Source organism: Lichenostomus cassidix, chromosome 29 (assembly GCF_008360975.1).
Source record: "Lichenostomus cassidix isolate B80296 chromosome 29, HeHo_3.0, whole genome shotgun sequence".
NCBI lineage: Eukaryota > Metazoa > Chordata > Aves > Passeriformes > Meliphagidae > Lichenostomus > Lichenostomus cassidix.
The window spans coordinates 1589647-1603669 of NC_139509.1; the positions used below are offsets into that span (position 1 = coordinate 1589647).

At 53.1% G+C, this 14023-nt stretch overlaps 1 protein-coding gene and 1 long non-coding RNA gene across 8 annotated transcripts in view; one reads left to right on the forward strand and one right to left on the reverse strand.

Moving 5' to 3' along the window:
- Positions 1–8: 8 nt before the first annotated feature.
- LOC146425822 (uncharacterized) lies at positions 9–560 on the reverse strand. Of its 2 annotated transcripts, none has more exons than XR_014846356.1 (3): positions 405–560; positions 171–273; positions 9–119 (listed from the first exon to the last, which is right to left on the reverse strand). It is a non-coding gene; the product is annotated as an uncharacterized LOC146425822 (long non-coding RNA). The 2 variants fall into 2 exon arrangements; XR_014846357.1 differs by having other exon boundaries at positions 40–119; positions 158–273.
- A 10180-nt stretch (positions 561–10740) lies between these two features.
- The window catches only part of PFKM (phosphofructokinase, muscle), a 32447-nt gene continuing 29164 nt past the window's right edge, over positions 10741–14023 (forward strand). For 2 of the 6 annotated variants that reach the window (XM_085041185.1, XM_085041186.1), the window contains exon 1: positions 10742–11041. In XM_085041185.1, the coding sequence (XP_084897311.1) occupies positions 10951–11041 (91 nt within the window). In that variant the 5' untranslated portion in view covers positions 10742–10950. Of the gene's footprint in view, positions 11042–14023 lie in introns of all 6 variants that reach the window. The other 4 variants (XM_085041181.1, XM_085041182.1, XM_085041184.1 and 1 more) reach the window with 3 other exon arrangements.

The window sequence follows — 14023 nt, forward strand, 5'->3', positions numbered from 1 at the left end:
TCACTGCCCTGGCCACTGCCCTGGGGCTCTGGGGAGCCTGTGCAGGGCTCTGGACACTGCCCTGGTCACTGAGCCTGGACACTGAGCCTGGACACTGCCCTGGTCACTGAGCCTGGCCACTGCCGTGGACACTGCTCTGGTCACTGAGCCTGGTCACTGAGCCTGGCCACTGAGCCTGGCCACTGCCCTGGGGCTCTGGGGAGCCTTTGCAGGGCCCTGGTCACTGCCCTGGTCACTGAGCCTGGCCACTGAGCCTGGCCACTGCTCTGGGCACTACCCTGGTCACTGAGCCTGGTCACTGCCCTGGTCACTGCCCTGGCCACTGCCCTGGGGCTCTGGGGAGCCTTTGCAGGGTGCTGGAAGGGCAGAAGTTCCCTTCCCCAGCCCTGGACACAGCCCTGGACACTGCCCTGGCCACTGCCCTGGGGCTCTGGGGAGCCTTTGCAGGGTGCTGGAAGGGCAGAGATTCCCTTCCCCAGCCCTGGACACTGCCCTGGTCACTGAGCCTGGCCACTAAGCCTGGCCACTGAGCCTGGCCACTGAGCCTGGCCACTGAGCCTGGCCACTGAGCGTGGCCACTGAGCCTGGCCCAGAGCTACCTGCTGACCTCTTTCTCCCTCTGAAAGGCTCATTTAATTTTTTCCTGCTGCTGTCTGAGGTCTGCCCTGAGGTCAGGCTGAGCATCTTCCTCCTTCCTTCCTCCTGCCACGGTGGATTCCCTCTGGGCAGGACTCTTGTGACAAACAGTGTCCCAAGTCCTCCTGTCAGCCCCCTGGGGACACTCTGGGTGACACCAGCTCCTCCCTGCCTGGTGGACAGAGCACAGATCCCTGCCAGGCTCCACCTGAGCATTCCCAAAGGCGCTGAGGATTGTCCTGAGCAGCAGCAGCAGCACAGAAAATGCCATCCCAGGGGTCACTCAGGCCACCTGCTGACCACGCAGGGACACTCTGGAGCTCGTTTATTTAGATTTTTTTCCTCTCTCTATCACGCCTGGCCCAATCCCTGGGGATCTCCTGTAGCCACAGGTTTTCCTGGGCTGATTCCATGACCTCTCTGCCTGTCCCAGGTTGTCCCCTGGGGTTTGGCACTGCAGGGACCAACTGCCCCCGAGTCGGTGTGGGCAGCTGGTGGTCTGAGTGACCCCTGGCTGGTGGCCGGGGCTGAGCCACAGAGCCTGGCTCGTGCTGCTGATCAATAAATGTCCCCAAAACCACGCTGTGCCCTCCCCTGGTGCACTTCAGAGCTCTCTGGGATTCTATGTGTGGCTGGCGGGGAGCTGAGGAAGAAAAATTCACAATTTTGGGGAGCTGAGGAAGAAAAATTCACAATTTTGGGGAGCTGAGGAAGAAAAATTCACAATTTTGGGGAGCTGAGGAAGAAAAATACACAATTTTGGGGAGCTGAGGAAGAAAAATTCACAATTTTGGGGAGCTGAGGAAGCAAAACTCACAATTTCGGGGAGCTGAGGAAGAAAAATTCACAATTTTGGGGAGCTGAGGAAGAAAAATTCACAATTTTGGGGAGCTGAGGAAGAAAAATACACAATTTTGGGGAGCTGAGGAAGCAAAACTCACGATTTTGGGGAGCTGAGGATGCAAACCTCACAATTTTGGGGAGCTGAGGGAGCAAACCTCACAATTTTGGGGAGCTGAGGAAGAAAAATTCACAATTTCAGGGAGCTGAGGAAGCAAAATTCACCATTTCGGGGAGCTGAAGAAGCAAAACTCACAATTTTGGGGAGCTGAAGAAGAAAAATTCACAATTTTGCAGATCTGAGGATGCAAACCTCATAATTTTGGGGAGTTGAGGAAGAAAAATTCGCAATTTTGGGGAGCTGAGGGAGCAAAACTCACAACTTCAGAAAGCTGAGGAAGAAAAATTCACAATTTTGGGGAGCTGAGGGAGCAAAACTCACAATTTTGGGGATCTGGGGAAGCAAAACTCACAATTTTGGGGATCTGGGGAAGCAAAACACAATTTTGGGGATCTGGGGAAGCAAAACTCACAATTTTGGGGATCTGGGGAAGCAAAACTCACACTTTTTTCCCGTGGGGGGGAAGCTACAAACTGCCCACGGGGCAGGAAAAGGCAAATGACCCACAGAGGGACACAGAGAATCCCAAATCCCAGGACAGCTCCGAGCTCTTGGGCTCACGGAGAATTTGGAATTTGTCCCTTGGCCAGCCAGGTGCCACTTGTCCCCAGAGCTGGCCGGGTTTGCTCAGCCTGTCCAGCGGTCACTGCTCCTGCCTGGGCTGGGATTATCCTGGGATTCTGGAATAATTCTGGAATGCTGGAATAATTCTGGAATTCTAGAATGCTGGATTTTTGGGATTTTAGAATGCTGGAACACTGGAATGCTGGAATTCTGGGATTCTGGAATTCTGGAATAATTTGGAATGCTGGAATTCTGGGATTGTTCTGGAATGCTGGAATAATGCTGGAATGCTGGAATTCTGGGATTCTGGAATTCAGGAATTCTGGAATAATTCTGGGATGTTGGAATGCTGGAATGCTGGAATAATTTGGAATGCTGGAATTCTGGAATTCTGGAATAATTCTGGAATGCTGGAATGCTGGGATTCTGGAATTCTGGGATGCTGGAATAATTCTGGGATTCTGGAATTCTGGAATAATTCTGGAATTCTGGAGTTCTGGAATGCTGGAATAATTCAGGAATTCTAGAATGCTGGAATGCTGGGATTCTGGAATCATTCTGGGATTCTGGAATAATTCTGGAATAATTCTGGAATGCTGGAATGCTGGAATTCTGGAATACTGGAATTCTGGGATTCTGGAATGCTGGAATTCTGGAGTTCTGGAATGCTGGAATTCTGGAATTCTGGAATGCTGAAATAATTCTGGAATGCTGGAATACTGGAATGCTGGAATAATTCTGGAATGCTGGAATAATTCTGGAATTCTGGAATTCTGGATTCTGGATTGCTGGAATGCTGGAATGCTGGAATTCTGGAGTGCTGGAATAATTCTGAAATGCTGGAATTCTGGAAGAATTCTGGAATGCTGGAATGCTCCCTGTCCTCCCCATTCCAATCCCAGAGCCGAGAGATCTCTGACTGCATCACTGTACTTTAAATAAAAATCACAATAAATATCGACAGGAGACAGAACATGATCTCCTTGTCCTGCAGGAAAGATCTCTGACTGCATCCCTGTACTTTAAATAAAAATCACAATAAATACCGAGAGGAGATAGAAGATTCTCTCCTCGTTCTGTGGGAGAGATCTGACTGCATCACTGTACTTTGAAAATCACAATAAATACTGAAAGGAGATGGAAGATTCTCTCCTCGTCCTGTGGGAAAGCTCTCTGACTGCATCCCTGTCCTTTGAAAATCACCATAAATATCAAGAGGAGATGGAGGATTCTCTCCTCATTCTGCAGGAGAGCTCCCTGACTGGATCCCTGTCCTTTAAAAAAAAGTCACAATAAATCCTGAGAGGAGACAGAAGATGCTCTCCAAGTTCTGCAGGAGAGCTCTCTGACTGCATCCCTGTAATTTAAATAAAAATCACAATAAATACCGAGAGGAGATGGAAGATTCTCTCCTCGTCCTGCGGGAGAACTCTCTGACTGCATCCCTATCCTTTAAAAATCACAATAAATATTGAGAGGAGATGGAAGATGCTCTCCTCATCCTGTGGGAAAGCTCTCTGACTGCATCCCTGTCCTTTAAATAAAAATCCCAATAAATATCGAGACGGAAGATTCTCTCCTCGCCCTGCAGCTCGGAGTTTTGGGTCGCTGCCTGCTGGACTGGCTGAGAGCTCCGGGCGGCACTGCCCGTTCCCTGCTGGCTCGGAGCCTCCCGGGGTGTCCCAGAAACGGCAAGAATGTCCCCGCAGGTCCCTCTTTAGCCACAGCGTCACTCGCTGTCCCACTTGCTTTGTCCCAGCAGCAGTTCCAGGATTGAGGTTTGGCTGTAGGATTGTGGTGAGTTGGGATTGTGACACCAAAAAGGTCCAGAGTCCTCAGCTGGGACCCCAAACCTCCTCTCCTCTATTTTTTGGGCTTCACAGGACATGCTGTGGGATTTTATTCATCTCTTCATCTGTGGGATTTTATTCATCTCTTCTTCTGTGGGATTTTAGTCACTCGCTGTCCCACTTGCTTTGTCTCAGCAGCAGTTCCAGGGTTGAGGTTTGGCTGTAGGATTGTGGTAAATTGGGATTGTGACACCAAGCAGGGTGCAGAGTCCTCAGCTGGGGACCCCACAGTGCCCCACACACCTTAAACCTCCTCTCCTCTCTTTTCGGGCTTCCCAGGATATGCTGTGGGATTTTATTCATCTCTTCTGTGGGGTTTTATTCATCTCTCCTTCTGTGGGATTTTATTCATCTCTTTTTCTGTGGGACTTTAGTCACTCGCTGTCCCACTTGCTTTGTCCCAGCAGCAGTTCCAGGATTGAGGTTTGGCTGTAGGATTGTGGTGAGTTGGGATTGTGACACCAAACAGGGTCCAGAGTCCTCACCTGGGACCCCAAACCTCCTCTCCTCTATTTTTTGGGCTTCACAGGACATGCTGTGGGATTTTATTCATCTCTTCTTCTGTGGGATTTTAGTCACTCGCTGTCCCACTTGCTTTGTCTCACCAACAACTCCAGGGTTGAGGTTTGGCTGTAGGATTGTGGTAAATTGGGATTGTGACACCAAACAGGTCCAAAGTCCTCACCTGGGGACCCCACTGTGCCCCAGACACCTTAAACCTCGTCTCCCCTCTTTTCGGGCTTCACAGGACATCCTGTGGGATTTTATTCATCTCTTCTGTAGGATTTTATTAATCTCTTCATCTGTGGGATTTTATTCATCTCTCGTTCTGTGGGATTTTATTCATCTCTTCTGTGGGATTTTATTCATCTCTTCTGTGGGATTTTATTCATCTCTCTTTCTGTGGGATTTTATTCACCTCTCGTTCTGTGGGATTTTATTCATCTCTTCTTCTGTGGGACTTTAGTCACTCGCTGTCCCACTTGCTTTGTCTCAGCAACAGTTCCAGGGTTGAGGTTTGGCTGTAGGATTGCGGTGAGTTAGAATTGTGACACCAAACAGGGTCCAGAGTCCTCACCTGGGACCCCAAACCTCCTCTCCTCTATTTTTTGGGCTTCACAGGACATCCTGTGGGATTTTATTCATCTCTTCTTCTGTGGGATTTTATTCACTCACTGTCCCACTTGCTTTGTCTCACCAACAACTCCAGGGTTGATATTTGGCTGTAGGATTGTGGTAAATTGGGATTGTGACACCAAGCAGGGTCCAGAGTCCTCAGCTGGGGACCCCACAGTGCCCCAGACACCTTAAACCTCCTCTCCTCTCTTTTTGGGCTTCCCAGGATATGCTGTGGGATTTTATTCATCACTCCTTCTCTGGGATTTTATTCATCACTCCTTCTGTGGGATTTTATTCATCTCTTTTTCTGTGGGACTTTAGTCACTTGCTGTCCCACTTGCTTTGTCTCAGCAACAACTCCAGGGTTGAGGTTTGGCTGTAGGATTGTGGTGAGTTGGGATTGTGACACCAAACAATCCCAATGCCACAGTCCAGAGTCCTCACCTGGGGACCCCACTGTGTCCCACACACCCCAAACCTCCTCTCCCCTCTTTTTGGGCTTCACAGGACATCCTGTGGGATTTTATTCATCTCATCTCTCGTTCTGTGGGATTTTTTTCATCTCTTCTTCTGTGGGATTTTAGTCACTCGCTGGCCCACTTGCTTTGTCTCACCAACAACTCCAGGGTTGATATTTGGCTGTAGGATTGTGGTGAGTTGGGATTGTGACACCAAACAGGGTGCAGAGTCATCACCTGGAGACCCCAAACCTCCCCTCCTCTGCATTTGGGTTTCCTAGGACATGCTGTGGGATTTTATTCATCTCTTCTGTGGGGTTTTATTCATCTCTCCTTCTGTGGGGTTTTATTCATCTCTTTTTCTGTGGGATTTTAGTCACTCGCTGTCCCACTTGCTTTGTCTCAGCAACAGTTCCAGGGTTGAGGTTTGGCTGCAGGATTGTGGAGAGTTGGGATTGTGACACCAAGGAGCATCCAGAGTCCTCACCTGGGGACCCCAAACCTCCCCTCCTCTGCATTTAGGTTTTCCAGGACATGCTGTGGGATTTTAGTCATCTCTTCTGTGGGATTTTATTCACCTCTTCTGTAGGATTTTATTCACCTCTTCTGTGGGACTTTATTAATCTCTTCTTCTGTGGGATTTTATTCACCTCTTCTGTGGGATTTTATTCATCTCTCTTTCTGAAGGATTTTATTCATCTCTTCTTCAATGGGATTTTATTCATCTCTCCTGTAGGATTTCATTCTCCACCTCACCCCGTGTACCTTTAAAAGTTCCCCACACCGAGTGACCTTTCCAGGGCTCTGAGCTCTGCTCGGTTCCCTGAGAGGGGAATTCAATCTCCTGTCCCTGCTCTGGTTTCTGCGCCTTTTCTTAGCCACATTTCCTCAGCAGGCTCTCCGCGACCTTCAGACCCAGCAGGGCTGACAGGGTTTCCTCTGCCCCAAAGATTTTTGGGGTTTGGAGGGAGGGAAGGAAGTCCAGAGTGTCCCTGCAGGGCTGACAGGGTTTCCTCTGCCCAGGAGATTTTTGGGGTTTGGAGGGAGGGAAGGAAGTCCAGAGTGTTCCTGCAGGGCTGGCAGGGTTTCCTCTGCCCCAAAGATTTTTGGGGTTTGGAGGGAGGGAAGGAAGTCCAGAGTGTCCCTGCAGGGCTGACAGGGTTTCCTCTGCCCCAAAGATTTTTGGGGTTTGGAGGGAGGGGAGGAAGTCCAGAGTGTCCCTGCAGGGCTGACAGGGTTTCCTCTGCCAGGAGATTTTTGGGATTTGGAGGGAGGGAAGGAAGTCCTGCAGGGCTGACAGAGCTCAGAGCTCTCTTTGTGCTCAGGAATGCATGTTTGGGGTGAGGAGAGAGGGAGTTGAGCTCGGATTGTTCCTATAAAATCCTGTCGGTGTCTGTCTGGGGTACAGCGGGGATTGGGGTTGGTGACAACCTTATGGGGTGTCACCCTATGGAGGGTCACTGTGGGGTTGGTGACAAAGTTATGGGGATGTCACCCTATAAAGGGTCACTGTGGGGTTGGTGACAACCTTGTAGGGGATATCACCCTATGGAGGGTCACCCGATGGAGAGGGTCACCCTATAGAGGGTGGTCACCCTGGTGTGGGTCACTGGTCACTCTATAAAGGGTCACCCTATAGAGGGTGGTCACCCCGTGGGGGTGTCACCCTATAGAGAGTCACTCTGCAGGGAGGGGTCACCCTATAGAGGGTCAGCCTGTGTGTGAGACACTGGTCACTCCATAAAGGGTCACCCTATAGAGGGTCACTGTGGGTGTGTGGGTCACCCTGTGGGGGTCACTCTGGGTGTGGGTCACTGGTCACCCCATGGGGAGGGTCACCCTATGGGATCACTCTAGGTGGGTCACTGGTCACTCCATAAGGGTCGCTCTACAAGGGGTGGGCAGTGTCCCCCCGTGAGTGTCACCATGGGACCCCAATCCCATTACAGCCCATCCCAGCTCTCTGATCCCATTACAGCCCAGCCCGGACCTCTGATCCCATTACAGCCCAGCCCACCCCACTAGAGTTTATCCCTATAGTCGATCCCATCCCATTACAACCAATCCCATTACAGCAAATCCCATTACAGCAAATCCCATTACAGCAAATCCATCCCATTACAGCAAATCCCATTACATCCAATCCCATTACAACCAATCCCATCCCAGTCCATCCCATTACAGTTTCTCCCTGTGGTCAGTCCTGTTACAGCTGATCCCATAATAGCCAATCCCATAACACCTGATCCCATTACATCCCATCCCAGCCCATCCCATTACAGTTTCTCCCCCTAGTCAGCCCTGTTACACCTGATCCCATAACACCTGATCCCATTACCCCGATCCCATAAAAACCAGACCCTCCATCTGATCCCATTACATCCAATCCCATTACAGCCAATCCCATAATACCCAGACCCTCCACCCGATCCCATTACAGTCAATTCCACTAGAGCCCATCCCATAATAGCTGGTCCCACAGCCCCGATCCCATTACATCTGACCCCATTACCCCGATCCCATTACTCTGATCCCATAAAAGCTGGACCCTCCATCTGACCCCATTACATCCAATCCCATTACAGCCGATCCCATAATAGCCAGACCCTCCCTCCACCCGATCCCATTACAGTCAATTCCACTGGAGTCGACCCCATAATAGCCGAGCCCTATATCTGACCCCACAACCCTGATCCCATTACTGCCGATCCCATTAGAGTGGATCCCATAATAGCCGAGCCCTATATCTGACCTCACAACCCCGATCCCATTACAGCCGATCCCATTAGAGTGGATCCCATAATAGCCGAGCCCTATATCTGACCTCACAATCCTGATCCCATTACAGCCGATCCCATGAGAGTGGATCCCATAATAGCTGATCCCACCACCCCGATCCCATTACAGCCGATCCCATGATAGCTGATCCCGTTACCCGATCCCATTCCCGACCCCATTCCCGACCCCACAACCCGATCCCATTCCCGATCCCATTACCCGGTCCCATTCCCGACCCCACATGGGGCTCTCGCGGCTCCTCGCCTCCGCCGCGCTCTCGGTAGCCGCGCTGGTCCTGCTGGTCCTGCTGTCCTTCCTGCCTCCAGCCCAGGGCCGGGGCCGGCCGGCAGGTCAGTGCCCACTGGGACCAGTAAGGGCTCCAAACTGGGAACTGGGACCAGTAAGGGCTCCGGACTGGGACCAGTCAGGACAGACTGGGACCGGGACAAGTCCAGTCCAGACTGGGACTGGGAATCGCCCGGGACTGGGACTGGGAACGGCCCCGGAGTGGGACCGGTAAGGACAGACTGGGACCAGTAAGAGACCCAGACTGGGACTGGGAACGGCCCCGGACTGGGACCAGTAAGAGCCCTGGACTGGGACTGGGATTGGCCCCGGACTGGGACCAGTAAGGGCTCAGGACTGGGACTGGGATTGGCCCCAGACTGGGACCAGTAAGGACAGACTGGGACTGGGACAGGGACCAGTAACCTGGGCATCCTGCAGGTCAGTGCTGCCTCCCAGTGGGACTCGGGAACTGGGACCAGTAACGGCCCCAGACTGGGACCGGGAAAGGCAGCGGCAGGGAATGGAAACTGGGACCAGTAACAGCGCGGGACTGGGATTGGGAACGGTCCCGGACTGGGACCAGTAAGGACAGACTGGGACCAGTAAGGGTCCCGGGTCGGGGGCAGGTCAGTGGGGAACTGGGACCAGTAAGGACCGGGAACTGGGACTGGGAACGGCCCCGGAGTGGGACCGGTAAGGACAGACTGGGACCAGTAAGAGCCCCGGGTCGGGGGAGCCCCGCAGGTCAGTGGGGAACTGGGACCAGTAAGGACCGGGAACTGGGATAGGCAGTGAACTGGGACCGGGAAAGGCAGCGGCAGGGAATGGGAACTGGGATCGGGAACAGCCCCGGACTGGGACCAGTAAGGACTGGGAACTGGGACTGGGAAGGGTCCCGCAGGTCAGTGCTGCCTCCCAGTGGGGACCGGGAACTGGGACCAGTAACAGCCCCAGACTGGGACCGGGAAAGGCAGCAGCAGGGAATGGGAACTGGGACCAGTAAGGACCGGGACTGGGATCGGGAACGGCTCCAGACTGGGACTGGGAACGGCCCCGGACTGGGACCAGTAAGAGCCCCGGGCCGGGGGCGTCCAGCAGGTCAGTGGGGACCGGGAACTGGGACCAGTAAGGACGGGGAACTGGGACCAGTAAGGACGGGGAACTGGGACTGGGAATGGCCCCGGACTGGGACCAGTAACGGCCCCGGACAGGGACTGGGAACGACCCCCGACTGGGACCAGCAAGGACAGACTGGGACCAGTAAGGACAGACTGGGACCAGCAAGGACAGACTGGGACCAGTAAGGACAGACTGGGACGGACCGGGACTGGGACCGGCAGTGAACTGGGATCGGGAAAGGCAGCGGCAGGGAATGGGAACTGGGACCAGTAAAGGCCCTGGACTGGGACTGGGAATGGCCCCAGACTGGCACCAGTAAGAACCGGGAACTGGGACCAGTAAGGAATAGGGACTAGCCCCAGTAAGGACAAACTGGCACCAGTTAGGACAAACTGGTCCCAGTAAGGAGCATAAACTGGTCCCAGTAAGGACAGACTGGTCCCAATAAGGAGCACAAACTGGCCCCAGTAAGGAAAGCAGACCAGTCCCAGTAACGAGCACAAACTGGTCCCAATAAGGACAAACTGGTTCCAGGACGAAGCACAAACTTGCTCCAGTAAGGAGCACAAACTGGTCCCAGTAAGGACAGACTGGTTCCAGTAAGGACCACAAACTGGCCCCAGTAAGGACCGCAAACTGGCACCAGTAAGGACAGACTGGTCCCAGTAAGGAGCAAAAATTGGTCCCAGTAAGAACGACAAACTGGCACCAGTAAGGACAAACTGGTCCCAATAAGGAGCACAAACTGGTCCCAATAAGGAGCACAAACTGGTCCCAATAAGGAGCACAAACTGGTCCCAATAAGGATCACAAATTGGCCCCAGTAAGGACAAACCGGCCCCAGTACATAGCACAAACTGGCACTAGTACAGAGCCCAAACTGGTCCAAGTAAGGAGCCCAAACTGGTCCCAGTAGGACCCCCCCGGTGCCCCCCTGTCCCCGCGGTGTCCCTGTCCCCGCGGTGTCACTGTCCCCTGTCCCTCCCCCTGGGCACAGCGGTGCCACTCTGAGCTGGCAGCGCCACCGGGGGGACAGAGCCGCGCGCCCTTCCCGCTGCTTTTCCCGGTTTTTTCCCGGGTTTTTTCCGGATTTTCCGGGTTTTCCCGGTTTTTTCCCGGATTTCCCGGTGTTTTTCCCGGTTTTTCCCGGTTTTTTCCCGGATTTGCAGGCAGGAAGATGTCGCCGAGCCCCGCGGCAGTGAAGCGTCCCGAGAGCCTCGGGAAAGGCAAAGCCATCGCCGTGCTCACCTCCGGGGGTGACGCTCAGGGTAAGGGGGAAATCCCAAAATCCCAAACCCCAAAATCCCAAAATCCCAAATCCCAAAATCCCGAAATCCCAAATCCCGAATCCCAAATCCCAAAATCCCCGAAATCCTGGGAGCCCAAATGCCAAAATCCAGAGAGCCCAAATTCCTAAACCACTGGAACCCCAAACCCCAGAATCCCAAAATCCTACGAGCCGAAATCCCAAAATCCCAAATCCCAAAATCCTGGGAGCTGAAAGCTCAAAATCCTGGGAGCCAAAATCCCAAAAGCCCAAATACCAAAATCCTGGGATCTCAAAATCCTGGGAGCCCAAATCCCCAAATCCCGGGAGCCCAAAATCCTGGGAGTCCAAATGCCAAAATCCCAAATCCCAAGAATCCCAAAATCCTGGGAGCCAAAATCCCAAAAGCCCAAAAGACCAAATCCCAAAACCCTGGGATCTGAAAATCCTGGGATCTCAAAATTCTGGGATCTCAAATCCCCAAATCCTGGGAGCCCAAAATCCTGGGAGCCCAAATGCCAAAATCCCAAATCCCCGGAATCCCAAAATCCTGGGAGTTCAAATCCCAAAAGCCCAAAAGACCAAATCCCAAAATCCTGAGATCTCAAAATTCTGGGAGCCCAAATTTTAAAATCCCCAGAATCCCAAAACCCTGGGACCCCAAATCTCAAAAGCCAGGGAGTCCAAATCCCAGCAATCCCAAAATCCTGGGAGCCCAAAATCCTGGGAGCCCAAATTTTAAAATCCCCAGAATCCCAAAATCCTGGGATCCCAAATCTCAAAATCCAGGGAGTCCAAATCCCAAAAGCCCAAAATCCTGGGATCTCAAAATGCTGGGAGCCCAAAATCCTGGGAGCCCAAGACCCCAAAAGCCCAAATCCCAAAATCTTGGGAGCCCAAAATCCAGGGAGCCCAAAAGCCCAAATCCCTAAATCCTGGGATCCCAAATCTCAAAATCCTGGGATCCCAAATCCCAAAATCCAGGGAGCCCAAAAGCCCAAATCCCTAAATCTCGGGATCCCAAAATCCAGGGATCCCAAATCTCAAAATTCCAGCAGACCAAATCCCAAAACTGCTGGGAGCCCAAATCCTGGGAGCCCAAAATCCTGGGATCCCAAATCCCCCAAAATCCCTAAAAATCCCCCCAAAAAATGCGGGACCCCAAAATTTGGGGAGGGGGCGAAGGGAGTGACTCCTTTTGGGAATAAAAATCGGGATTTTGATCCCAAGTTTTCTCCGGATTTGGGATTTTGGGAATGACCTTGGGGGGGATTTTGGGGTGGGGAGGAGTTTTGGGGTCCCGGGGGGTGACAAAGGTGACAAATCCCGAGTGGACAAAGGTGGCATTTAGGGACAAAGCCGAAAAAAATGGTCCCCAAAAAAATCGGTGTTTCCCCAAAAAATCGGGATTTCCCCCCAAAAAATCGGGATTTCCCCCAAAAAATGGGGATTGCCCGAAATTCCAGGGATTCACCCCAAATTCTGGGTGTCCCAGGGGTGGGGGGGACACGGGGGAAGTGTCCCCTCCCCCCGCTGTTTGTCACCTGTGTCACGCGGAGCCACTAAAGGTCACCAAGGCGAAAATAACTCGGGGCAGCTGCGGGGGGAGGGGAAAGGGGTTGGGGTCCTTGAGGGGGTGACAGATTTGGGGCAGAGTTGGGGTGACAGAGTTGGGGGGACAGATTTGCGGTGACAGATTTGGGGTCACAGATTTGGGGGGACGGATTTGGGGTGTCCCCAGGGGGGGTGACAGATTTGGGATTTCCCCAAGGGGGGTGACAGATTTGGGGTGACAGATTTGGGGTCACCAAGGGGGGTGACAGATCTGGGGTGACAGATTTGGGATGTCCCCAAGAGGGGTGACAGATTTGGGGGGACAGATTGGGGTGTCACCAAGGGGTGACAGATTTGGGGGGACAAATCTGGGGGAACAGATTTGGGGTGACAGATCTGGGTGTCACCAAGGAGGGTGACAGATTTGGGATGTCCCCAAGAGGGGTTGGCAGCTGGAGGGTGACAGATTTGGGGTGACAGATTTGGGGGGACAGATTGGGGTGACAGATTTGGGGGGACAGATCTGGGTGTCCCCAGGTGACAGATTTGGGGGACAGATTTGGGACGGATTTGGGATGTCCCCAGGAGGGTGACAGATTTGGGATTTCCTGCTGGGGGACAGACGGGGGGACAGATTTGGGGTCCCCAAGGGGTGACAGATTTGGGGGCACAGATTTGGGATGTCCCCAAGGGGTGACAGATTTGGGGTGACAGATTTGGGATTTCCCCAAGGGGGGTGACAGATTTGGGGGGACAGATTTGGGGGGACAGATTTGGGGTCCCCAAGGGGTGACAGATTTGGGGGGACGGATTTGGGATGTCCCCAAGGGGTGACGGATTTGGGGTCACCAAGGGGTGACAGATTTGGGATTTCCCCAAGGGGGGTGACAGATTTGGGGGGACGGATTTGGCGTGACAGATTAGGGATGTCACCAAGGAAGGTGACAGATTTGGAGGGATGGATTTGGGGTCACCAAGGGGTGACAGATTTAGGATCACCAAGGGGGGTGACAGATTAGGGGGGGATGGATTTGGGGTCACCAAGGGGTGACAGAATTGGGATGTCCCCAAGAGGGGTTGGCAGCTGGGAGGGTGACAGATTTGGGGGGAAGGATCTGGGTGTCCCCAAGGGGTGACAGATTTGGGGTGTCCCCAACAGGAGTGACAGATTTGGGGGGACAGATTTGGGTGTCACCAAGGAGGGTGATGGATTTGGGATGTCACCAAAGGGTGGGACAGATTTGGGGATGTCCCCAAGGGGGGTGACAGCCATGCCAGAGTGACCCTGGTGGTCCTGGCAGGGTGGTCCCACTGTCCCCAAAGTGACCCTGCTGTCCCCAGGGGGTGGCAGGGTGACCCCACTGTCCCCAGGGTGACCCCAGGAGGTGCCAGAGTGACCCTAAGGTGACCCCGTGGTGACCCCAGAGTG